Consider the following 25161-nt stretch of genomic DNA (forward strand, 5'->3'; position numbering starts at 1 on the left):
TAATGTAAGATCCTAACCATATGAGTTCCCACCAAGAATCAAATTCCCGAGCCAAAGAAGTGTACGCTAACCTTACAACCACGAGGGAGTCAGTATTAGTGGAGTAGGTATGTAATACTCTAACTTCTCAACTTGATTCCCTGCTTCTTGAAGTGTCTGGATAAGCTAGATATGAGGTTCATCGTCCTTTACGTCTGAAACATTTTCACTCTGGTGGAAATATTTCTCTTCGTCATTTCTTGTGCAAATCACTGGAGAAGCTAACTCACCCCTGTAATATCTTTGTAGTTCACAAGTAACTTTCAAAACTCGTGCTTAACTTCTTACTATTTCACTGTGAGCTCCAATCTCTACATTAAGATTGTTACCGGAGTTGTTGGAAATTTCCACGTAGATCTTTTCTAGTGTATCTGAATCAAAACTTCTTTTTTTTTTTTTTAAATCTAGATCAAATAACGTAAGTAAATGTTGTTGGAGATGTGTCTCTTTTGTCGAAATACTTGAAGCTCTTAAAAAGATTTTTTTCCAGGCAAGAAGAACGGTTTTGATGTATAACTTATATACTGGAAAAATCCGCATGGAAATTTTACAATAGTCCCAACAATAATCCTAAAATCGAGAAAAATGGATTTCTTTACTTCTTTGGCAAGGCACTCTGAAAAGCTAAGAAAAATGGCAAATTCGGAATAAACTTTGCGATGAAATTACCGACTAGTTTTGAAAATTCTTCATCAGTTTACAAAAATTATTGCAGTGATGAGTTAAGCTTCTTCAGAGATTTACGAAACTTCCAGCCAATTTTCTAAGTTCTATATAGGAATGCCCAAGAATATATATATATATATATATATATATATGTGTGTGTGTGTGTGTGTGTGTGCCCCTGTACTCCAAATAATTTGCCCACCCCCACCGCACAAACTTATGTCTCAAACAAGAACACAAGCTGTCATCGATACCAACCCATAGAAAGTGGAGTGCTGGTAGTGGGCTTATGATAGTAACAAGTAACAAACTTCTTGTTGTGTCTCTTTATATTAACCTCTAAATAAGTAAGTTTTAAGTTTTACTGAGATCGATTGGGATCGGATAGACGCCACCTTTGGATAAAATATAAAAACTCATAAATGATGTTTATCATGTATTCTTCCTACGCCTTTCAATTTATAATTATTATGGAAAAATAATGTATTAATTGTTATTTGGTGTCAACACAACAATTTGTACGCGAGATACAAAAAAGTTAATCAACTTAATTCCTTTGCAAATAAACAAAGCCATTCTCATTGCAACTCAGAGATGTGTAATTTTATTCGTGAAAAGCACACAAACAGACTAAGATAATACTCACCAGGATTTGGTGTTAAAACAGCTTCGGTGTTTCTTAGTATCTTCTCTGTCCATAATTTTGTTGTGTCTGACCTCTCAGCTAAATTTTCGAAATGAGCATCAAGTTCTGTTTTCTCTGAAGTGCCAAGCTTTTCTTCGGTGAACTATTGAAATAAATAAACGTAATTTTGCATAAATATACGGAAGAAATTCTTAACATTTATAAGTTAAAGCCAAAGATTCCTAAGAAAGACACAAGTCAAATATTCATTACAAATCCGAAACAGGAACTCGCCATGTCAGAAAGGAGCTGCGAAATTTATAACCCTGATATTATATTTATTTTACCAATATCTTCATTCATAAGTTCCATGTTGGTATACATTAAAAACCTTTTCATTACTCATTTTAGTAGCAGATATGTTACTTGAAATTATACACAAGAAGGACATTATTAACGCTACTACTTAATGCTACGACATTCTTTCACCGGAATTTAGGAGACATGGTACTGGTGTGGTATATCGTTTATCTTTGGTGCGAGGGATCCCTGGATCGATTCCAGGTCACGGGAGTTATGTCTGTGAGCATCCTCCGCGTCTCCAATTCCTTCTCAAGTTCTCACTCCGCTAATCACCTCATAATCATTCACATTCAATAATCACCTCTGTCTCCATTAGCCTACAGGGCATCGTGGGACGTGAAACAAAGGTTGATTTCGTTTCTCTTCAACGCACTTTATATTCTTTCATCTTCCAACCATTTCAATCGATCCTCTGAGATCATACTCAACGGGAGATCACGTGAGGTTTTCAAGATAAAATACCTTCTGGTATTGTACGAAGTCTGTCGAACTAAAATCTCAATAGTCAATTTCAAATACATTTCTTGTATTAGAAGAACCTTACCTGGTCTCCCGCTGAAGATGATCACAGAGCAGCGATTAAAATGACTGGAGAATCCAAACTGCGTACGACCGAAACTGAAACCGGCTAGGATCGAAAACAGGAATGGTCATATGATCGAATTAAAAAAAAATATATACATATATATTTTATAATCACAGAATATTAAGTAATAATATTTTTTTGAAGTTATATAGGGAAAAAACGGCGTAGGATCAAAACTGTATACGACCGAAGCTGCGTAGGATCCAAACTGCACAGAAACGAAACTGACAAATATAATCATACAGGGGTGTACCCAGAGAGTTTTCTTGGGGGACTTTGACTTATTCAGGAGGGCCGGAAAAGCTAACCGAAAGTCTTGTCTCAGCAGGGGCGTTGTTAAGGGGGAGCCTCCCCCAAAAGACACCAACTTCTGATAAAGTTGGCAAATGCCTTGTTCACAAGATTGTCGTTACGTTCAACTGACTTACTTGGCTTAACATTTTCTTAGTTACCTAGTTGCTGTGAATTATCACTTCTTTTATGGACTTGGCAGTTGGCACAGTTGAAGGTTCATGTAATTAGACCAGGTTTTTGCGAGGTGGGGCTTCGTCCCAAATTTACTAACTTCTGGTCAAATTGGAAAATTAAAATGCGTTGTTGTCAATCTTTACTTTAAAGACTGGGCCGCTACTTTCAATTGAGTTGAGTTGAGTTGATTTTGAGTTTAACGTCCCGTTCAGCAGCGAGGCTATATGAGACGTGGACCTACTGATTAACGTGGAATCCGAACCACATGAGCTCCCGCCGGGAATCGAACCCGGGCCTCCCACGCCAAAGGCGCATACGCTAACCGCTTAGCCACGGATGAGCTCTTACTTTCAATTGACTTACCTGACTTAGCATTTTCTTACTTACCCAGTTGCTGTGATTTTCAATATCTTTATGAACTTGGCAGTTGGCACAGTTGAATGTTTATGCAATTAGTCTAGTTTTAAGTAGGTGGAAATTTGTCGCTAGATACAAAATTTCCTCATCCTACGGCCTCGCATCTCATAAACCTACAAACATACCAAACTTCCTAGTTTTTATTCCGATTTCAATTACGGTACCTAAAATATGAGATTTTATACATCAAAAAAGTCTATTTAAATTACACAGTTGTCTTTTCTTTAAAGGTGCTAAAAATGGAAAATATTCACTTTCGGGAATTTTCTATATATAGTTCCAGGAAGCTACAAACTTTGCCAAATTTAATCGTTGTAGTCCTACTGGAAGTGCTCAATCATTTTTGCATTTTTGGGTGTAGAAAATGTTCCAAAAATACCTTGGGATGCTTTAAATTGAAATAACATGGAATGATTTTCAGTTCCCCATAAAACACAACTAAAATTTTAAACTGTTATTTTATTTATTTATTTATTGTAATTTTCATAGACAACCCTATCCAGACCCTACAACACCAAATTTTGATTGTTTTTTAAATTCTAATTTGTGGCCCCTGTGGCGTAGTCGCTAACGCTCGCGCCGAAGGCAAGAGCGGTGCCGGGTTCGATTCCCAGTAGGGCCACTAGGTCGAAAAGGTGTACAGCTTTTTCAGGCCAGCCATCCCGAGTGAGGTTTTTCCTGGGTTTTCTTCACTCACCAGGCAAATGCCGGGATGGTACCTCACATATAGGCCCCATTCCGCTTCCTTCCCCTCCTCATTCCTTCCTCGGATCACGGCCTTCTTAATCACAAGGCCATCGGGCTATATTCAGGTTCACCCTTGACGTCACAACGAGTAGGTACAAAGACGACAGATTCCTGCGAGGGTGAACGACACTTGTGTGGCTAGTTAACAGTGAGCGCGTCTTTTGAAAATGTATGTGGTGGTGTTATGTGAATTCTTATTTTAAGTGTTTATAATTTGAAGGCAAAAGTACATTTTACTTATTGCGTCTGAATTGTAAAGAAATAACGGAAACGGTCTGAAAGCTTCTGTTTCCAGTTGAAAACAATCTAAGACAAGAATGGCTCCATAATATATATATATATATATATATATATATATATATATATATATATATATATATATAAAACTTCATAGTCACCCAATCCAGTAAGGTAAGGCTGTATTTTTTTTCTCAAGATAGTTTATAACAATGATTCTTAAGACATAATCTAAAGGAATTGTTCATTTTTATTTATTTGTTAAGTCAGTTTTAAGAACGATATTAACTTACTTCTTTGCAGCATTATTCACATAAAAATAAGAACTTTCAGATTCTTTGTGTGCTTAAAATAGGTAGGATTTGAACAAATTGTCGTTTCAAATTCAATAATTTAGGAAGTAGCCTATGTATAGTAATATCGTATAGTCTTCAATGGAAGTAGGCAACAGTACGATGTATTGTCATATTCCTCAAATTCAATGATGATAACTATATTTAAGTACCAGATCAATAATTCAGTACTCTGAATCAGTACCATACGTATTTATAGTTTAATTATCGAATTTGCCTACTACGTCACTAGTGCCTACGGTTGTGAAAAAAAAAAAAAAAAAAGTATTTTGAAAAAGGATGGTAATTCATTTTATATTTATGTTTGGGCATTCACAATTGACAAAGAGCAGCAATATTTGTTTATCATACATTAATTGTAAAAAGAAGCAACAGTATCAAATATGAATACGGAGCCTGTATTTTCGTACGAACAAGCTTCAATAATTTATATGGTTAAGAGGGTCAGTCAGCTGAAATGTGATTATTTAGATGCTTCATTTGTAGAACGAATTCAAGATGAGAAATTCTGAGAGGACGGAAGAAATTTACTTCCACTTAATAGTTTTGGTTTAAATTCCACAGCTATTAGCAAGTTATTGGGAGGAAGATATTGAAATTTTCTACCTGAATATTTAGGTTGGTTTTAGTTAATATATGTTAAAAGAAATATATAGATTTGTTAACAATGTATTATGTCTGTTAAGAATTTAAAATTGTCACAACAATGGACATGTATATTGAATTTGAATGAAAAGTGATTCCTGATTGGTAGAGATAACAAATGATGTAATATTATTTATGATTTCAGTTGGAGCAGTAGTCTGAAGAAGGAAGTGATATACTTCCGAAACTGTAACATTTCTAGTTAATTTATAATAAAGATTATAGACAGCCTTGTAAGAAAGTTGTACAGTATTTAGTTTGTGAGTAAATATTTATTTCCCCGTATCTTACTCAAGGAGGAGTTAAACTTCAAAAACCCCCTTGCATATTACAGTGTGGAAAGACAAACACCTAGTGTTATTATCATGATCTGACAACTTTGTATACATAATTCTACATTTTTTTTTAGTAATTACAAATGTTCATATATGTGAGCTCTGTCAAAGCATTCCAATGGGAAGGGGTGTTTTATTATTATTATTAATCCTACATACAAAATTCGATTGTGGTGATTTGACACTCTCCGTGCTAATTGTTAAGTGTTGGTTACAGAATGTAGTTTTATTGACTTCTGCGATTTCAGTTATCTTCGCCCTACCTGTTGGTTCAGTGCATGTGGTGTGGGGTTCAAACTTCACCTTCAACTGTAGATCTACTGTCTTCGTCTCATAGACTCGGTGCTGAAAAGGTACGGTTTTGTTTGATTTGGTTTCGTCTCTCTCCCAGTTACATAACAAATTACAGAGGGCTGATCTCAAAACAGATTTGAAGATCTCTCAACAATTACCATTAAGCAACAAAATTTAGACGAGACGAGAAATAGTTGTTCGTAAATCGAAACAAGACGAGAGTCCTACAAAAATTGAGGAAGGTTTTCTACTTTCGTGGTCCACGAAGATGTATTATAACAACATTTAAATCATATTGATTATTGAAGTATATTATGTAATCATTTCCATATTTTCAAATGTTGATGAATATTCTTCCTTGTGTTCGTACAATCACTTTAATAATTTATGAATTTTTACTATGAATCGTGTAATATTAAAACAGAAATCTAAGACTTGAGTGAACCAGTGTTGCCCACGAGACTTGACCAAATATCTTGTATCGAAGATGAGACGAGAATTGTCATGTTTGTAGGCTCGTCTCTAATTTGAACACACACTTCTCGTCTCGTTTCCCAGAAACTTCTGTATTGTGGATAACATACTTTTGAGCTTCTCCAAGTATTGAATTTCTCAGTCACCTTTCATGTCACTCGTTAAATTGAGCTTATTTTTTAAATATAATTTCTTCCTAATCAGATTTTTTTTTTCGTCTCGCAAACGCGAGGACTATATCTTGCAATATGCCGAAAACATTTTCTTAAATGCAAATAGATAATAACAAGCAGAAGTAGTAAACGCGTTTGATCACCGTACCACCTGGCTGACGCGGAAAGCGGGTAATATATCATCATCACCGCCTCCATTAGCCTAGGATCACACTATTGTTAGTTTTTTTTTTTTTTTTTTTTTTTTTAAATGAAACTAATATCTTGCAAGCGCAAACCACATCTAAAAAGTCAAAGAAAGCAACATTTGCGTGAACGCTAGTAATATATTTAAATGTATTTCTAATTGCCAAATATGCTCTCGAGAAATTTTCATGCTTCGAGTTTGTTTCTCCTGTAGTTTTAAATGTTTCTAACCTATTTTTCTGTTGGAATTTCTATGTCAGAAATATAATATTTAAGAATAATATGTTTCTTATTACCATTATCCTCCTGATAATAGCAATCTAAATTTGATTGATCAAATTTGTACGCCTCTTTCCTTATATATAAATAAAAAAAAAAAAACATTCTGGTAAAACAATTTGCTTTTGGCTCACGTGTAGAGCTGCCCAACTCTGACCAACACACTGTGCTTGCTTGTCCCTACTTTGTGTGACGTCACTCGCTACGACGAAGGCCTTCTGTTATTTCGAAGGTCGTGCCCAGATTCTGTGTTCGCCGAGAGACGTCATTCCTCAAACGTGACGGGCCTAAGGTTGTTGATGCCGCTACCGCCATAAAACTGTATAAATATATAATATATAAAACTATATGAACTGACAGAAAATAACGCATACTTCTGGTTAACGTGGAAACTTCAGTTTGGCATGTTCGTTCATTTCCGGAAATGACCGACCGAAAAAAGTGCCAAAAGTGAATAATTTTAGTTTTTAGGTCTATTGGGGAGGAGAAAATTTTCACCATGTTATTCTTATGGATGTTGTTTGGACATAAAATCTTATGTTTTAGGTACCTAGAATTGGAATTCCGGGACTAACCCACAGGAAAATTCCGAAAAGTGAATATTTTGTGTTTTTAGGGATCTAATGGGAAGGAGAAAATATTCCCAGAGTTGTAGCCAAAGGGCGGGGGGGCATCGGGGCCAGCCCCCCCCCCAAATGGTTTCCTGGCCCCCCCAAATGACCAACTTTTAAAACATCATAGTAAAATTATCTCGCTTCATTCATTTAAAAGTAACGAAGTTTATTGACAATTAATAATTTATGGTAAAATAGTATGGAGAAATATTGTTTTTCCATACCGATCGAAAAATAGTATAGTATCTCTTCCTTATACCGATCGAAAAATAGGATACTTTTTTGTGACAGCAGATTACACAATTTACTGCGATTTATATTTGACAGTTTGAAGACAAACGTTTTAACAAGGTACTACTAATACAGCCATAAAACAAAGGTACTAAACTGATTTGTAAGTACAGTATATTTTTATATGCTTTAACAAGTGTTTTAAAAGACATAGAGGATGGAAAATTTGGTAAGAAACAATGCTTTTGTTCAATTTGGATTTCATTCGGTCTCTGTTTTATTTCTCCTCAGTGTAATAAAGAATTGTGTTCTTTAGGGTAACCGAGAAAAGTTTTGTTGCTTTTTCACCCACCACCTTCCAACATCGATATGTCACCTAACCTGGAAGATCAAAAATAGTCCCCATCAGCATCGACGACCTTCTAAAAACGTTCTGGAAGGCCATGGAATCCATCGCGGTAGAACTTGGTGGGCCGTGAAAGGAAGAAAGTATCAGGTGCATTTTGGACTTTTACTAGAGATTTGAACTGGCGTCCTCTAAGGTGATTGTCCAAAGAATAAAACAGGTGATAATCGGACGGTGCAATACCCTGGGAATATAGTGGTTGCAATATTGTTTCCCATCCAAGGCGGAAAATGGTGTCCTGAGTCATCCTAGCCACGTGGGACTTAGCGTTGTCGCGTAAACGAGGAGAAGTGATGGCTGCAATTCAGAAGTGATGGCTCCAGAGTTTTAAGTTTTTGTTGAGCACAGCTCAACTGCTGACACTACACAGTTGCATTGATACTCTGACCAGTTGGTAGCAGTTCCTGATGCACGATGCACCAAACACACAGAAGGACCTTCTTCTGGTACAGTGCTGGTTTCGGCTGTTTTGAAATCGGTTCATGGGATGCTAACCAATGATGACGGCCCCGTGAAGCTTCGTATAGGACACACTTTTTATCACATGTCAACGCCCTGTCCAGAAATGGCTCCGAAACAGTAAATAAACACAGGCGACTGCCGCGTTGCCTTCTGGCCCGGAGTCAAAATATGTGAGACCCATCGACCCAACTTGTAGTGCTTCACAAGTTCATGGATATGCAGCCGAATGGTTTCTCCACACACTGAATTGTAGTCCCAGTTCCTCTTTGTACATGTGTTGGTCTTCTGGCACGTGTTGTTTTCAGGTGTTTTGTCATCGTCCTTAAACTTGTTAAACCATCGCTGCAATGTCCGCGTCACCACTACACCCTCACCAAAGGTCTGGCATATCTTCTGTCCCGCTACAGCGGCGTTTCACCTCCATTTGAACTCGTTCAGCATACATGCTCTTATGACGCTCTGTGGATGTCCCATGTTCTCTCTGTCTTTACGCAAGTTCACGGTGTGTCTGAATTGCCACAACCAGGTATTATGTTGGATATACCCACACCAACAACTGACGTTCGCCTTATCTCCACTCGCATTCAACTCACGGTGTGAGGTCCAATTGAACACAGACCTCCACGAAAAGGGACAGAACTTTTTTGGTTACCTTTATAGTTATGCACAAAAGTATAGCGTTTGGTCCCAGGCAGTAGTTCTTGATTAAGCATAATAAAAACTATCTTGAATATAATTTATGGATAATAATAATAATAATAATAATAAGAAGAAGAAGAAGAAGAAGCAGAAGCTAAAATAGTGTTTTTAGTTTTCGAGATGGAAACAAAAATTTTCCTTTCTTTCAGGCCTCAAAAATACTAGCAGCAACACATTTTTTTTTTTTGGCTTTGTACATTATAGCTGGCTCCCCCTACACAAACCTGCTGGCTACACCCCTGAATATTCCCCACGTTATTCTTAATGGAGATGTTTTGGCCACCAAATTAATGGACACTTCGAGTAATAACTGGATAACTAAGAAAATGCTAAGTCAAGAAAGTCAATTGAACGTAACGACAGTCTTCTAAGTAATAATTACCAACTAGTTCAGAAGTTGTTAAATTTGGGACGAAGTCCCACCTAGCCAAAAACCTGGACTAATTAATTACATACTAATTAAATCAATTGTGCCAACTGCCAAGTCCGTAAAAGAATTGATAATTCACAACAACTGGATAACTAAGAAAATGCCAACTCGATCAGAAGTCGGTGACTTTGGGAGAGGACTCTCCCCCTTAGCAACGCCCCCGGTCGTATGCAGTGCATCGTACGTAGTTTGGATGCTACGCAGTGTGGATTCTACGCAGTTTCGGTCGTACTAAGTCCATGAATATAACCCTAATTGATAACTGCACAGGTTAAACAAATTAAAGAGATTTTTTTTTTTTTTTTTGAGCGCATGATTAAAACTTAAATTATTTCAGGGCAACGGCGTAGGATCCAAACAGGTTTTGAGCTGAATTTTTTGTTCCTACGCAGTTTGGATCCTACGCCGCATTCCCATAAATTAAACATCACTGACATAGTACGTCATAATGGTGAATATTGTTTGTAAGTATTTGAACAGACACTCGTAGAAATCTTCGACTTAGTTCTATAAAGAATTAATCTAACTACTGATGCTTGACCATCTTACAATTTCGAAAAAATTGTAGCTACAATAACTAACGAACATATTCTAAGTGAAATATCATGTTAAGATTTGTCTTCATTACAATTTAATTTTGTGAGCAAAATGCGAAACAGGTGAAAAGCATCCTACATAGCACAAGCTCTTTCATTTCCATAGCCCAGCATGAAAGCAAACAAATGCATATCCCTTGTACTGAAAAATTTCTTATTTCGATTTCTTTTCGCCCTCTTTCAAGGTTAACTTCCTCAGGAAAGATATTTTTTTTTTTAGTTTTACGTCCGACGGTTATACCATGTAGGCTGACGGATGATTAACGAAAGTGAATTATTATCAAAGGAACTGATACAATGAAAATGAGGGAGGTGACAGAACTCCGAGATAATCAACGAACACGATGATGTCCATCCCGAACTAGGAGATAAATAACTGTCAGCGTATATCCTGGAAATGTTATTGAAACTATCAGTTTATGTTTATATAGGTGTTTCCGTAACTTTGGGTAAAACTTGGAGGGATGATGGATAATGACGAATGAAGCAATTTGGGGTACGGGACAAGTCTCCAGAAATGCGTCGGCTCTTGAGTCATAGCCCGCCGAAAACTTGTCGCAATGGTACAAAAATACTCTTGTTGGAGAAATAACTGTCGGATCAAGGTGCAGTCAAAAGAATTACTGTAGATTCCATTTGTACAAAAATGAATGGGGAACAGTGAATGGTGAAGGTTAGTTAAAGGAAAATATTATATTCCCCTATCTTATACAAAATTACGATGAGAAAGCATACATTGTTATCACTGTAGGGTGACGTAGTGCAATTATGGCAGGTAAACGCAAACCGTAACTTTAACTGCTTATATTCTAAAATAGTATATTTTGTTTCAATTTTGCAAATACCACTTAATAATAATTCTATGTTACTTCTATATTATTTGAAGCTATTATGAAGAAAAATCTAAAATCCCTGTAAGAGAAATTTGATTTTTTTTTCGAACTCCCAAATGTCAGAACTGTCCCAATCCTGGGGGGTATGGCAATGTCTTCTAGCCTCTATTGTATATACATCGCTTAACTTTTGGACAATCATGTCATAGACCTGTTTTATCATTTAAAATGGTTTATTAAAGTGTGTGTGTGTATTTGTGTTTTTAATCTTTATTTATACAGAAGTTCTGAATAAAAACGGAATATAGTCCAAACGACTCTTGCATTTCTTTTATTCTACAGAAACATGTAATAACAGTTCAACACATTTACAGTCTCTGTATATATTGGAAAATGTAAATAACTATACTGTCGGCTATATTCAGACTTGCTCAAGGCACAACGTAACTAGCGACTTCTCACTCAAAATCTGAGCAGAGTTACCAAGGATTTTCTATTTTCATTACCCCTGACTTTTCCAGGTTTTTCAGGCTGTAGAGCACATTTTCCAGATTGACTTTCTTGAGTTCCTAGTTGTATTTAAAAAATACATATACAGAAAGACCCACCACACAACATCCAACCTCTGCCTTTCTGTGTATCTCACGATCCTGTCAAGTTATGAAGATGCAACTTTTTATATAAACTCCCATTAAACGTAAGTGGAACCTTACGTGCGGAACCCTATCCCAGCGTTACTGAGAAACTTCCATTCCAATCTATAATTTGGAAGCAATATTGCCTGTTGTTTCTGATCGCATCAAGGGGAAACGGTTAAGCACTTTAAAATGAATTTTTGAACACACCTACTGCCGTAAACTGGATTTATATATTACTTTCATTCACGGCCGCATCCTAGGAAAAGGGGGTAGAGGGAGTTCAAAATTCATGTAAAAAATACAGTATGCCCGCCAAGTTAGGGAGACGAAATTCGGTATATAAACTGTTCATTAAAACTAACTGGACATATGTTTCAACATTTTTGAAAATTTTCGTTTTAAGGGGGAGGCGGGTGATCCTTCATAATTCCTTTGTTCCTATTGAAAGCGATGTTGCCGGTTAATTGTGATTACATCACGGGAAAGCGGTTCAACAGTTTAAAATGAATTTTGAAAAATGGGTTATTATTTATTGTGTTACTTTGGTTAAAGGGCGCATCGAAATTCAAGTAGGGGGGGGGGGGAGTTCAAAATTTCAGTATCTCATGAGGATGTCAAAATAGGAAGATCAAATTCGGTGCATAAAATGGATTTTCTTCTGCACGCTTTTTCTTCATGGCTTTCTCATACCGTTTCCACGAAGCACGAATAGATATAAGGATTTTTCTATTTGTTTCCAACGCACAAGGTCCCTTAGAACATTTTAGAGAATCGTACACTAATTTCAATGCCACTATTGAATCTTCACAAAGGATTTCTTATGTTGCCTGAGAAAGACAAGGCATTAATTTCTGGAAATGAGCCTATGGACGAATTTCCCTAGTATTGCGCCAAGTGGACGCGATTGATTGATAGAACTGGAGTATAACGTCCTGTTCTGTAAAAAGGCTGCATAAAACTTGGACCTACACCTTCATGTAAGATTCGAACCACACGTGCTCCCAACAGGAATGGAACCTAAGTCTCCCGCATCGAGGTAAATACGCTGTGTGGACAGGGGAAAGGATACAATAATCGTTAGTTTCGACCCACGCCCACCACTACCTGCATGTGAGCCCACCAACTTCGAACTGCATTAAACCGGATAGTTCTAGGTCGCAGTGATCACAAACACAGGCTGTTGTTTGTTTTTCGCCCTAATGATCGTTCTTATGACATATTGTACGTCTGTACGCAATCGCCTGGACAAATGCCAAAAAAATAACGTTCCAGAACGTATTAGAGTACTATTCAAAGCAATGAAAATGACGTAAAGTAACTTTAATAACTGACCCCATATTCCTAATGTGCAGAGAAAGGAAAAACTTCTGAACATGTTTCCTATTGAGGCACTCGTGCAGATAAGTACCTGGGTGGATGAAATATGGGATTAGCACTTCATCCAAGCAACATGTAGCGACATTTCCTACAACCATTGTTAGGAGTGCAGCATGCACCAGTGGTCCTTTTTCCGTAAGTCTTTCTAGTGAAAAGTGAATTATATTTATCTAATTAATAAAAGAAAGGAGCACATTAAGAATAGTCCGTTAAAAAAAAAAAAAAAACTTTTTCATTCACTTCTTTGCTTTGAACGATTCTCTCAGATGTTCTAGACTATTACGTATTACCCGGGCATATGCCCTAGCGACTGCGTAAAGATTGATAATCTTGCGTGCAAATTGATCTGCTCTGAAAATCACTACGTGCTATCTTAGTACCGGACATACTATCGTATGCAATGCTCTATCACGAAAGTCATTCGCAGTGTCTCAGAAGCCGTTTTTCTTTGGGAGGGGGAGTAGGAGTTGATGGTCTGCCTGCTTTTCGACAAAAAAAAAAAAAAAAAAAAAAGGTTGGGTTAGGTTAAACCAGATATGAGTGAGTATACTCAATAAATGTTCCCTTCGTTGCTGCCTTCCACCAGTTGCACCTTTCACAACGTGACTTATCTTTAGATTGAAACGTAGGCCTATAATTTTCTCGACCAGTAATTTGTTGTTAGATTTATTAACCCATGACACTTACACAGTTTCAAAACATTTCCCTCATTATCACCGAAATGTTTCACAAACTATTACTGACAGCTCACATTCAGGGTAACGTCTCTGCACATTTGTAGACATGTTCACAACACAAATGTTTGTTCCTTTTCCACAATAAACTATGCAGTAACCTTGTTCTCCTAGTAGCTCCCTCCGCTTGCCAAGTTCCATGTTTACAACTATTTACTTGAAAAATAAAATAAACGTACCTTCCATATTATTAAGCTCACAAACGAGCAAATTATCCATTTCTTCCCGTTAACTTTTCAAAATTTTGCTACAAACGAACGACCTACTTTGGAATTCAATTCCAGAAATGGTAATCTGGGTGTAGATTCTCTTTACGACGACTTCCCCTTACAGGTATAAATGCACTTGTGCGGATATATGCCATAAAACGACTTTGTAAGAACAAACCAACTTGTGCCTGGTAGGCATTAAAAGTGAGAACAGATCAGGGCAGGGATGCAGCGGGTAGGCCTTGCAGCAGAGCACTCGCAGGCGCGTCAGGGACGGAAGGCAAGCACATGGGCGCTTGTAACGGCTTAACAATTTGAACTCTATACTTCTGAACAAAAAATGTTTCCTCCGTCGTGCACTCATTCATTTTAACCCTAATATAGTTCTTGTAATGGTTTAACACTTGTAACAGTAAACTTGAAACATGAAATACTGGTTTCGTACAATGTGAAAAATTCCTCAAACAGTGGATTTTAATATCCTACACAATCCTCTTCCATATGCATTCACTCATTTTACCCGTAAAATTACCATTTTCATGACGGACTATTCTTAATCAGTGCCAAAAAGAAAGTGAGACAATTCAAATCATATAGCCTAAGCTCTATATCACACATACTACATAATAAAAAACATAAGTCATTGAAAGACCTATATGTTACGTACTTGTCTGAGTGCCACTGTTGTCCTTTTTGAAGACTGTATAAGAATGTGGAAAATTCAATAGTAATAATAATAGACACAAACATTATTCAATAAACAGAAAAACCACAACATAGCTATGTTAGACGCGGAACATTCGAGGGCATTGCTCGAGAAAACGATTCTACCAAATTTTGACACACTTCTTACATTTTCAGGTTAGGTTAGAGCCTTGTATTTCTTTTAACACAGCATGCACTAAACAAGAAGCTCCATTACTACATGCAGATTGACTTTAGGAGGACTCAGTATAAATACAATGTGGACGTATGGCATAAAAACTACAGCGCATAAAATACGAAGCAACTTGTACTAGGTAACCAGCAAAAAGCACGAATGCCATCTATCCGAGTCAAGGCAGAAATGCAGCAGTGCGGCCGAGCGTCAGCGAAGGGATGCAACGGTAGGGATCAGGCGCATTAGTGACGGAGGGCATACGCATACACGAGGATAGTGGAAGACGACATTTACACATACAATACTTTCACTATTACTTAAAATTCATTTCAATATGCTGTGCACTGTCTGTAATTACTTATATTCACACTCTCATTCCTTCACGAAAAACGTTTCACTTCGTATTTTACCTATAAATGTTCTATTTGGTAGAACCGTCTGCTTGAGTGAACCCCATTCCAGAATCGGGACAGGTGGTAATTCTAACCAGCAATCACATAATGATTGTAAATAAAATATATCTTGCATGAAGTAAACAGTCCTTAGAACATTAGCGATTTCCACCATTATTAGGCATGCCCGCATTGTCCATTACCCACTGGGAAGTGTGGGGAGCCAGGGGGAACAGCGAAAGAAAGTACCTGATCAACTTAAGAGGTTTAATGAATTGAATGCGAGAGATGTAACTGAAACTAGCTGTCAACAACAAATATTGTCCAAGTATGTATACTATATTCTCTTACGACAGATTACAAATAATGAAGCTTCCATCACGTTATTTATACTTTATTGCTTTAGTCAGAGGTGCGCGACCTGCACAAAGAATTCACTCAGACATTAATTTTTCTAAACAATAGTTTCACCAGTAAAATGCTTAAGTTTTGTCGCTTACAATTCCAAAAGAGCGGTTTACTTAGACATCAAGCTTTAAGAAAAGTACTGCAATGCATACCTACCTAGGTATTAATTTTTTTAAAAAAATATACAGGAATATGTATTTTAAAATTAAAACTACCAAAGTATATTGTCCAAAACTGCAATGCAGTTCATTCTTATTGATTTTAAATGACACAAAAATGACAAACTACCCTACTATTTGTAATCGACATATTTTCATAAACTATGCAGGATACTAAAATTTACGAATTAATGTATAGAGCTTTAATTTTGAGATAAGTGACGGCTAAAAGTAAACATTTTAATACAGACCTGTACTGCACGACTAAGGAATGTTCCTGCATCACCAACTATCTTCTTTACGTTGAAATCCATCTTGTTTTGTTATTGATCTTTTTACCACTGGAGGGCTTTCTAATCACATTCACCATCGTTCCCTGACGTCATTCTAAGGCGGGGTATCTTGACCAAACATTGATTGGTCAAACTAGTAAGAAATCTGAAGTAGGAACTTCGCCGCGAAATTTGTTAGACACGTGAATTAGTTGTCCGTCATGCTATGCAAGTGAAGTCGTGAGTCATATTTGCAGCTTGTCACAACTTTTGACGTGGGTATTGGGGCAGGTTATTCGCGTTACGGTGATAGACATGTTCTCAAAGCTCAAACAGTGGGTAAGTGCTACTTATTTTTTTTAAATAATTTCTTTCTTTTTTAATGTGATAATCCAATATTTTTCGGAAGTAATTGTTTCAGTTTATTATTATGAATCACGTTGACCCTTCTAGGACTCAAGGAACTAGCTGTCCGATCCGTGTTTCATATATTTTCGCTACAGCAAGGGAATATTAAACTAAAATTGAACAATTATTACTTTCTTTTACGCAATAATGTATTGCCTCATACATTTACATCCTTTGTTAACGCGAGGCTGCTCAGGACAATAGTACGTTCTATGATCCCTAACGGAAATCGAACCCAGGACCTCGTATATAATTGTCGAAGTTCAAAACAATGTCTCCTCAATTTAAAGATGACCTGGTCCTTTACTCTCTAAATTTCCCCACTTCACTTGATATGATAAATATTATTCTTTTATTCTACTCATAACTTCCGGCTATGCCTATATTTTGATATTTTACTTTATAATTCTATTTTATTCCTTCGTTAGTATATAATCTTTGTTTTGGTGTTCAAGTATTGAGTTTGATTTTTAAATCAACAAAACCGATGGATGTAACCAGGCCAGTTCTTTATTAGCCCCTAAATTTGAGAGAAACACGAGTGCGGTGACACTCAACCTCTGTTTCGCGACACAAGTTTTGGAATTAAAAAATCCCGAAGAATTTAATAATTAGTTAAAATCGAGACAGACTGTAGGCCTACCAGTCAACACCTTCAGCGGTAGCAATAACACTCAGTGTTATAGTCATTATAAAAACTAATAGATTTCACTATTACAATATATATATATATTTACTATTATTATTATTTATAATAAAAATATCGAACAAGTATGTGATGTTCTGAACGTACAGAAAGTGTATCGTCAGTCAAAAAAGTTTGAAAACCACTGCACTAGGGGTACGTGCCCGACTTGATGTTAAATCACTGCTATTCACAAACAACCGCAGGTTTTGTTTATTCCAGAGGGGCCAGCACCCCGAAACACAAGCGAAATCGCGAATATACGCACTTTAATGCACATAATATTTATTTAAAGTAAAATAATCATCATTAATGCACATTCCATGAACTGCAGCAAATGTATTAAGTTCTATAAAGGATGACTAAGGAAATTGTTTTGACAGATATTTCTAAAAATCTAATCCCTTTCAAACTCCAGTGGGGCAATTGTCCCCCGTGCACGCGGCCATTCTGTTACTTATTATTTGTTTACTTTCAAATTGGCTAGCGGGACTATAATATTGAAGCATTAAGTTACCAATGGGAAAGAAGAAATTCAGCAGAGAATCTATTTATGGGTATAATCTCCACATTCGTCTGAAGAACTAGCTTTGTAGTTGATAAACACCGTGTGCGTGGGTTTTCTCGGGGTTCTCCCAGTGGTGCTATTCTAATCTTTTGACAACCGTCTCTCTCTTTCTCTCTCTCTCTTTCTCTCTGGAATCCAGGATGTTTCCTGTGTTTGAAGTTTCCCAGTGTCGATGATGCAAAGATTTCTCTTGCACGTAGATCAGATTTGATGTGGCTGCACATGTAAAGGAGCAAGGACACCTCGTTTGTAAACAAGCTTTCGACCATCTTCTTTGGATTTCAGTTTACCGTTTTTCAAATTATTCTTGTCCGAAATCAGTGCCAGAATGCGAATAAACTCTCTTTCTGTTGGAAAATTCAAATCTAAAGATTCGAAAAAAATTCAGTTTAAGATCAATATCAGACAAATTCGTTTTTAATATCTTATTTTGCTTGGATCATTCTGCCGCGGAAAATATTTCACGAAAAAGTTTCTTCTGTTTCACATGCGAAACCCCTTGGAAGAGTGAATGGGTAAGGATTCAAATCAAAAGTTTCAAACCTATTATCAAATAGCGATACGAGTGGGAACGTGAAAGCATTTTCAAGCGGTAGTTACCATCGCTAACAACTAACTCCAGAAAAGCGTGTACCGTAAATGCATTGCGACGATAGCTACAAAACAACTTTATTGTACTGTAATACGCGCAGGATTCGTCACCAGTCATACTGGTGTCGAGTAGCGTCTTCAAATCCCTTCTGCATTAGTTAATTTATACAAGCTGTATGTGCTCAATTTTCCAAAACAATATAAATATTTATTTATAAAAATGAACAGAACTTAATAAAATTATTTGTGTATAAGATTGCATATAAACCTGAGAATAAATATAAAGATTACAGAAGAAACATGTTACGTAACGAAGACGTTAGCCCCCCTCCTTCCTCGTGTCATACTTTGTAACGCAAGGCCAAACCCGCTCTCCTTTTTTGCCGCGTTACGTAATATGTGGACGACCCTTAGATACGTATCACATTCGTTATACTCATAGATGTATCCCGGAATTCATATTCAAATTTCTAAATGCCCTTACAAATTTGTCCATTGAATTGAAACAATTGAAAGTTGTTTTCACAAGAATACAAGCAAGTGGACAGAGTACAGAGGTGTTCTCACTAATTTCTTTGGCTTCTTTCTTTCACTCTTGACTAGATCATGCGCATGTATGCATGCTCGTGTTTATGTGTGTATAACAAAAGGCTCTGCGAACTTGAAATATTTTAACAACCGGTTCTAGCGAACCGGTTGAATAGCACCACTGGGTTCTCCCGTTTCCTCCCACTTTCTTCATTCCACCATTTCATTCATTTCTCATTATCGCAGTCTCTTTTAGCCTAACAGTCATCATCGTCGGGACGTAAAACTTAGATTTCATTTAATTTCGTCTGAAGAACTGAGGGGAGATCCATCAGTATGGACGAACTATTATTATTATTATTATTATTATTATTATTATTATTATTATTATTATTATTATTATTATAGTATTACAAGTTAGTTGTTGCTCCAAAGCCTTTGGCTCGCTGTAGGCTATAGGTTAAAATCGTGGTTAATTGAAAGTTCTATTTTTTTTCAACTTACTTGCAGTCACGTAAATGCCAATGCTCAACCTAAATATGGTAGTATGCTTCATGTTGGTGGTCTAAATACAATAAGTTAAGGTTTAAATTTTGCACTGTCCTAAAGGTAAAATTGTAACAACTACCTGTAGTTTTTATATTTTGTTCATGTTGCTTAGTTAATAAAAATATTGTGCTTACATGGAGTAAATACTTATAAAGCTAATAATTACAATATTATTTCCATCTTTTACGGCCATTGTCTTAATTAACAGCAAAACAGGTCCATGTTCAGCACCATTATGCATGTTGAAGTAAATGTAGGAAGATAGGAATGCCACCAAAGTATTGGAGCAATTAGTGTTAGTTATTAGAAATTAGCATCCCTCACGGACTGAAATAATTTTGTATTATAATGATACTAGTGCAATGTGGCCTGTAACTCTCTCTATCCATTCATGTATTTTGTGTGTCCAGTATGTTTACCGGCTTCGGATTCCCCAAAACACTCCATAACTTGACATAAATTCCTACTTTGTTAATAAAACTATGCTTATTTGAAATAGAAGTGATTAATGTGGCCTAAATTTGTTCTTAATTTCATTTGTACTCTTGCTTTCTTTATAAATACAATCTAGTTGTATCATGTTCTCTCAGAATGTAGGTGGCGGTAGTACTTAACAATTACTTACGGTCAGTCTTTTCCAGTGCCCTCGAGTTAGTCCCGTCTCATTTTACTTTCTTTCGCAGTAGTAAAAGGTTTTGACTAGGAGTATGACAGCGTAACCAAGGAGGTTCTAGTGCTCTAACCCTTACCTTAGTTCTCGTTCAGGTATTCTGAACGCTAACCCTTTTGACCTATATGTTGGATAGGCAATGACATTACTTAAACACAAAATTCGAGCGCGTATTTTTCTATAATTTGAAAATGCAGCAAATTGTTTTTTTTTTTCTTTTCCTTTTAAATTGTTCTTTTATGTTTGTGTGCTAAGCACCTCTAGAAATTCTGGAAGGCGCTTGAGTAACGAGACCCTTCCGAAGTCAGCGCTTTGGTTTCGATGCTTACTACCAAGGTATATAGAGTATTACGCTTACAACGAACTCGATGACTGTGATAGTACTTATGTACTGTATGTTTGATCCATTTCCCAGCAACTGGGAGATGTTCATTTGACCACTAGGATCCAACTATACAGTAAGATTAATGATGGCTTTTTATGCATACTTCGTTGAACGGAGAATTTCATTTTTGACGATTCCTGGTGAAAGAGCATAAATATTTGAACGCATTATAGTGGTTCGGACTTTATCTTAAAGTGTAGATCTGCGTCTCGTATAGCTTCAGTGCTGAAAAAGGGGGCTTCAACAGGAACGAATAGGGTCTATACAAAAGTATTTTGAAACTTCATTCTCTTTGCCTCTCAGTGACTGCTAGGAACCCTTCTTTGAGATTCGCTTTATTTATGTTTAAAATATTTATCTTTTGGATCTTTTCTGTATGCTTATGCTCTTTTCTTTATGAAAACTTTCGATATAATTGTGCGATCCGAAGCTGAAATTTTTGTTAGTGCTGCATCTTTATAAAAGGTACTACGTGCTTAACAAAAAGCACTAGCATTGTCTAGTGCAGTGGCGTACATAATTTCATCAAGGGGGTGTCAGCCCCCAGATTTTTAAGCGTATATTTGTTCATAATATCTCATTAAATAAGGTTAGAATCCGGAAAGCCACTTTGCGTACGCTACCATTTGTGGCAAAAGAAGCTTGTATTTTCAATACTTTAATACTTAAAATTTTGAACAAAATTTCGTGTAAGCTTACTTCAAGCAACTCGAATGTTAGAACAAAGTATCTCGGAAATCGCAAACTCACCATATCAACACACTTATCTTCAATCACTGTTGTCCTTATATGTACACACTTGTTCAGCCTCTCAAAAAAATATCGAATTTTGGAAGAAATTTTAGAACTATTCTCTTAGTGTCACAAGGGAAAATGAGAAATATAGAAATGATACCATGATTCAAAAAATCACTAACAAAGACTCGAAAAATGGATAAACATACTGGAATTGGAAAAACTGTACATGAAATTTTAATATGATACAGAGCCTTATTTCCTTATATGCTGATGGAATACCCATATCCATATTCTACAATGCATAACTTTTCATAATATATTCCCTCTTTCCACACGGACAATTACCGTGTTTTATTTTTACTTTAAATATCTTGATACGATGACCACAATATGCCAAAGGTCTGTTTAAATCTCAGTATTGAGCACTGCTATAAATGACAGTTGCTTGCTATATAACAGGCAAATTTGAGAGATAAAATTTAAAGTAACTATCATACAATTCATTTAGTGTCAATTGCAGTTACTTGAATGTACTTTAGTAAGGTAATGTGATGCTACAGTAGATCCACGTCTTATATAGCCTCGCTGCTGAACGGGACGTTAAACTCAAAATCAACTGAGGGGGTGAGCGCAACAGTGGTCTAATCCACATTTTTAAGAGAAAAATAAAGTTAAACACATGTTGGTTTTAGTACAATATATATACAGATGATGATCAGAAAAATGGAAACACCTGTAGTTGGCGACACGTCAGATGTATGGGTTGGCAGTGGTGTCGTGGCGCCCGTAGCGCCAGACCGCTAGTGGTGGTGTTAGGTCGGTCTCCATACTACGTTAGGTGCAGTAGAACAGCAGTGTCCAGTGGCTGCAGCAGACGGAGGTAGTGTAAAATGGGAGACCTCTATGATTTTCAAAGAGGGCAAATTGTTGGTGCGCGGTTATGTGGAGTGAGTGTGGCGGCAGTGGTTACTGTGTTAGGTGTGTCGCGTGGAACAGTGTCGAAGGTGATGACGGCCTACACAACACACGGGAAAACCACATCGGGGAGGCGGAAGAAAATCATGAATGACAGGTCACGCCGGGTATTAAAGCACATTGTCATGCAGAACCGTCGTGCCACTGCGGAACAAGTGAGAGAGGAATTTAATCAGCACCTCCCTCACCCTGTTTCGACAATCACAGTCCGCCGCAAATTGCATGACATGAACTTACGGAGTCGTGTTGCACGGGCCAAACCGCTCATCAGGGACCATAACGCTTTCGCACACCGCAAATGGTGCCGCGACCATGCAACTTGGACCGTTGAGGACTGGAAACCTATGATATGGTCGGATGAGTCATCCTTCACCCTATTCCCAACCACAGGCCGTGTTTGTGTGGAGAACGCCCAAAGAGGCTTAAGATCTGCAGTGTCTCCGCCCAACTGTGAAACATGGCGGCAGCTCGGTGATGCTGTGGGCCGCCATATCATGGTTTTCATTGGGTCCTGTGGTCACACTTAGCGGACCATCTGTATATGTATACAATATATGACACATTCAACCACTTGTGATTGCTTTTCCATTAAAAAAAAAAAAAAAAAGTGGGTTAGAGCACTGTTGCGCTCACCCCCTCAACTCAACTCATTAGGAAGTAATGGACGTGAAGACAAGAATAATACACTTTTTCAGGGCCCGGCGGAAAAGACAAAAGTGGGGACCTATCATGTTTCGTAATGTTGAATAATAATAATCTATACCCATCGATTTTTGAAGTTTTAGAAAGTTTTATTGGTTGATGTGAAGTCGGAATATTTAACTCAAAAACACAAGAATTCTCTCCTTCCTACCCACAGGCTTCCCTATAACAAAAGAAATATAAAATTATATAGCCTATTATGCAAAATCAGGTCTAGTCATAGAGATTAATATTTTGTAATCTCATGTTCAATGTTCATTATACTTACATGGTTTAATAGTGAATAATGCTATGCTATTTCCTTAATTCTTTCGTAATTTTATTTTAGACAGTTCGTTGCCTGCATGTTTTAGTAATCATCATTGAAAGTAACATTGCGGAAGTTTGATAATGACAGTCGACAAGAGTAAATTAACATCTTTCAAAGGCGTAACTCAAAAGTTGTTCCCTCATAGCGTTTTCATAAGATGATTTTCATCAAGATTAGCGTAATGTTGATGGTATGTAATTTAACTGGTCCATGTCGAGCACTGTGATTTTGTCTGATTTCTGTATGAAACAATTTTAAGGGAACTGTGTATCCTAGAGTGGGATAGCCCCTGGCGGCTGCCGGAAAGAACCTTAATAAACCAATAGATTGCAGCACGCTCCCTTATTTTCCCAATGTATCGTGTATATAGAACAATATTCAGAATAATTCAATCAAATTCAAGAAATCAGAGTTTAAACTTTACCCAAATACAAACTGAACCATTAATCATAGAATACCCCGTGCAGGTGTAGTTTTCAGGTAGTTTGTTTCTTGCGTTGTTGAAAGAATGTGTTCGGAACACATTTTTGTAGAGTAAAATTTAAGTGCTCTTAACAATGAATAACACAATTATTAAGAAGATTCTAATTATCCTGATTATTAAACTTCTCTTTGCACATAGTTTGTAATATTTATCAATAAGGCTTGAAGCAATAGCTCCCGGGATCTTGAATAATTACAAATTTTTTGTGCGTGATCCTTTCTTCTTGTTTTCATCAAAAACTTTCATCTTGCCAATGTTGCCAGTCAAGTTTGTTGCCGTGGAGTTCGAGGTTACTGAGCGGAGCGCTGTCACTCCGCTTGAAATAAGCGAAACGCAAAATCCGTGGCAACGATTGGTTCACAGTTGCTAATGGGAAGGCGTGTCCTCAGGGGCGAAACAAGGGCCGGGCAGCTGCCCGGGGCGCCACAGTTAGAGAGGCGTCAAAACGTGCCTCAAAAAGTAAATTTTATAAATGTGTTTTCTACTGTTTCGGTTTATATTCTTGTAAAGTAGCATCAATTGCATAATTTTCCATTCCACAATGGAAGAGGAGAGTTTTGTAGTACATGGGGGGGGGGGCTGTATCGACAAATAGTGATATGGCATGTAGAAGAAAAAGTGGAGGGGCAGTTGGTATTGTTTATAGCGGGCCTTGTTCTTTGTAAACTTTTCCAATGCAGTGTCTAGATGTTGTTGTTTCCCTATGTAAGTTCTTGCCAAATCATTCAAACAATTTGTGTAAATTATTCTAGATTTTAAGGTACTGGTTTTATGGAAGAAAAAGATATGGACGCTTTCTCATAAAGTTCCCTAAATTGAATTTGATATGGTTCCTTATCAAACTTACGAATGTAAGAGGATTTCTAATACTTGATAAAACCTATTATTAAGCTTTAGTCTTGTAAGAGTGTTTAGTTTTTGTACAAATTCATGTGATAAGTTTTATGAATGCTATGGACTTCCAATTACTAGGACCTATATAAAAAGGGTTGTTTATATTGCTGTGCGTAAAACACGTTCAACATATGTGAAATGTATTTATTGGTATTTCACGTTAATTGTTACATAGTCGGATATATATATAGTAAAATGATTCCTGATGTTAGATATACGCGTAACAAAACAATTTACAACATAGCATTGATCATGTCAGTCAGTGGCGTAGGGAAGGGGGGGGCCCGGAGGGGCCGGGCCCCCCCCCAAAGAGGTCCGACAATGTACTTTGGTACTTTGATGTTTGTAATTTTTTATATATTTTTATGTTTATATATTTCTTTGTTTGTAATTTTTCTATATGTGCCTGTAACAGCACTTGCCCCCCCCCCAAACACACATCCTGGCT

The 25161-nt window shown here is 36.9% G+C and overlaps 2 protein-coding genes across 4 annotated transcripts in view; one reads left to right on the forward strand and one right to left on the reverse strand.

The window, feature by feature from the left end:
- The window catches only part of EndoB (SH3 domain containing GRB2 like, endophilin-B), a 68228-nt gene extending 51848 nt beyond the window's left edge, over positions 1 to 16380 (reverse strand). For all 3 annotated transcript variants that reach the window (XM_081743426.1, XM_081743425.1, XM_081743427.1), the window contains exons 1-2: positions 16206 to 16380; positions 1352 to 1493 (exon numbers count right to left, since the gene is read on the reverse strand). In XM_081743426.1, the coding sequence (XP_081599552.1) occupies positions 1352 to 1493; positions 16206 to 16268 (205 nt within the window). In that variant the 5' untranslated portion in view covers positions 16269 to 16380. The remainder of the gene's footprint in view (positions 1 to 1351; positions 1494 to 16205) is intronic.
- A 43-nt stretch (positions 16381 to 16423) lies between these two features.
- The window catches only part of LOC145673659 (uncharacterized), a 38593-nt gene continuing 29855 nt past the window's right edge, over positions 16424 to 25161 (forward strand). The window contains exon 1 of the mRNA XM_081743424.1: positions 16424 to 16565. Coding sequence (XP_081599550.1) covers positions 16542 to 16565 — 24 coding nt within the window. The 5' untranslated portion in view covers positions 16424 to 16541. The remainder of the gene's footprint in view (positions 16566 to 25161) is intronic.

Source organism: Thermobia domestica, chromosome 2 (assembly GCF_964235325.1).
Source record: "Thermobia domestica chromosome 2, izTheDome1.hap1.1, whole genome shotgun sequence".
Lineage (NCBI taxonomy): Eukaryota > Metazoa > Arthropoda > Insecta > Zygentoma > Lepismatidae > Thermobia > Thermobia domestica.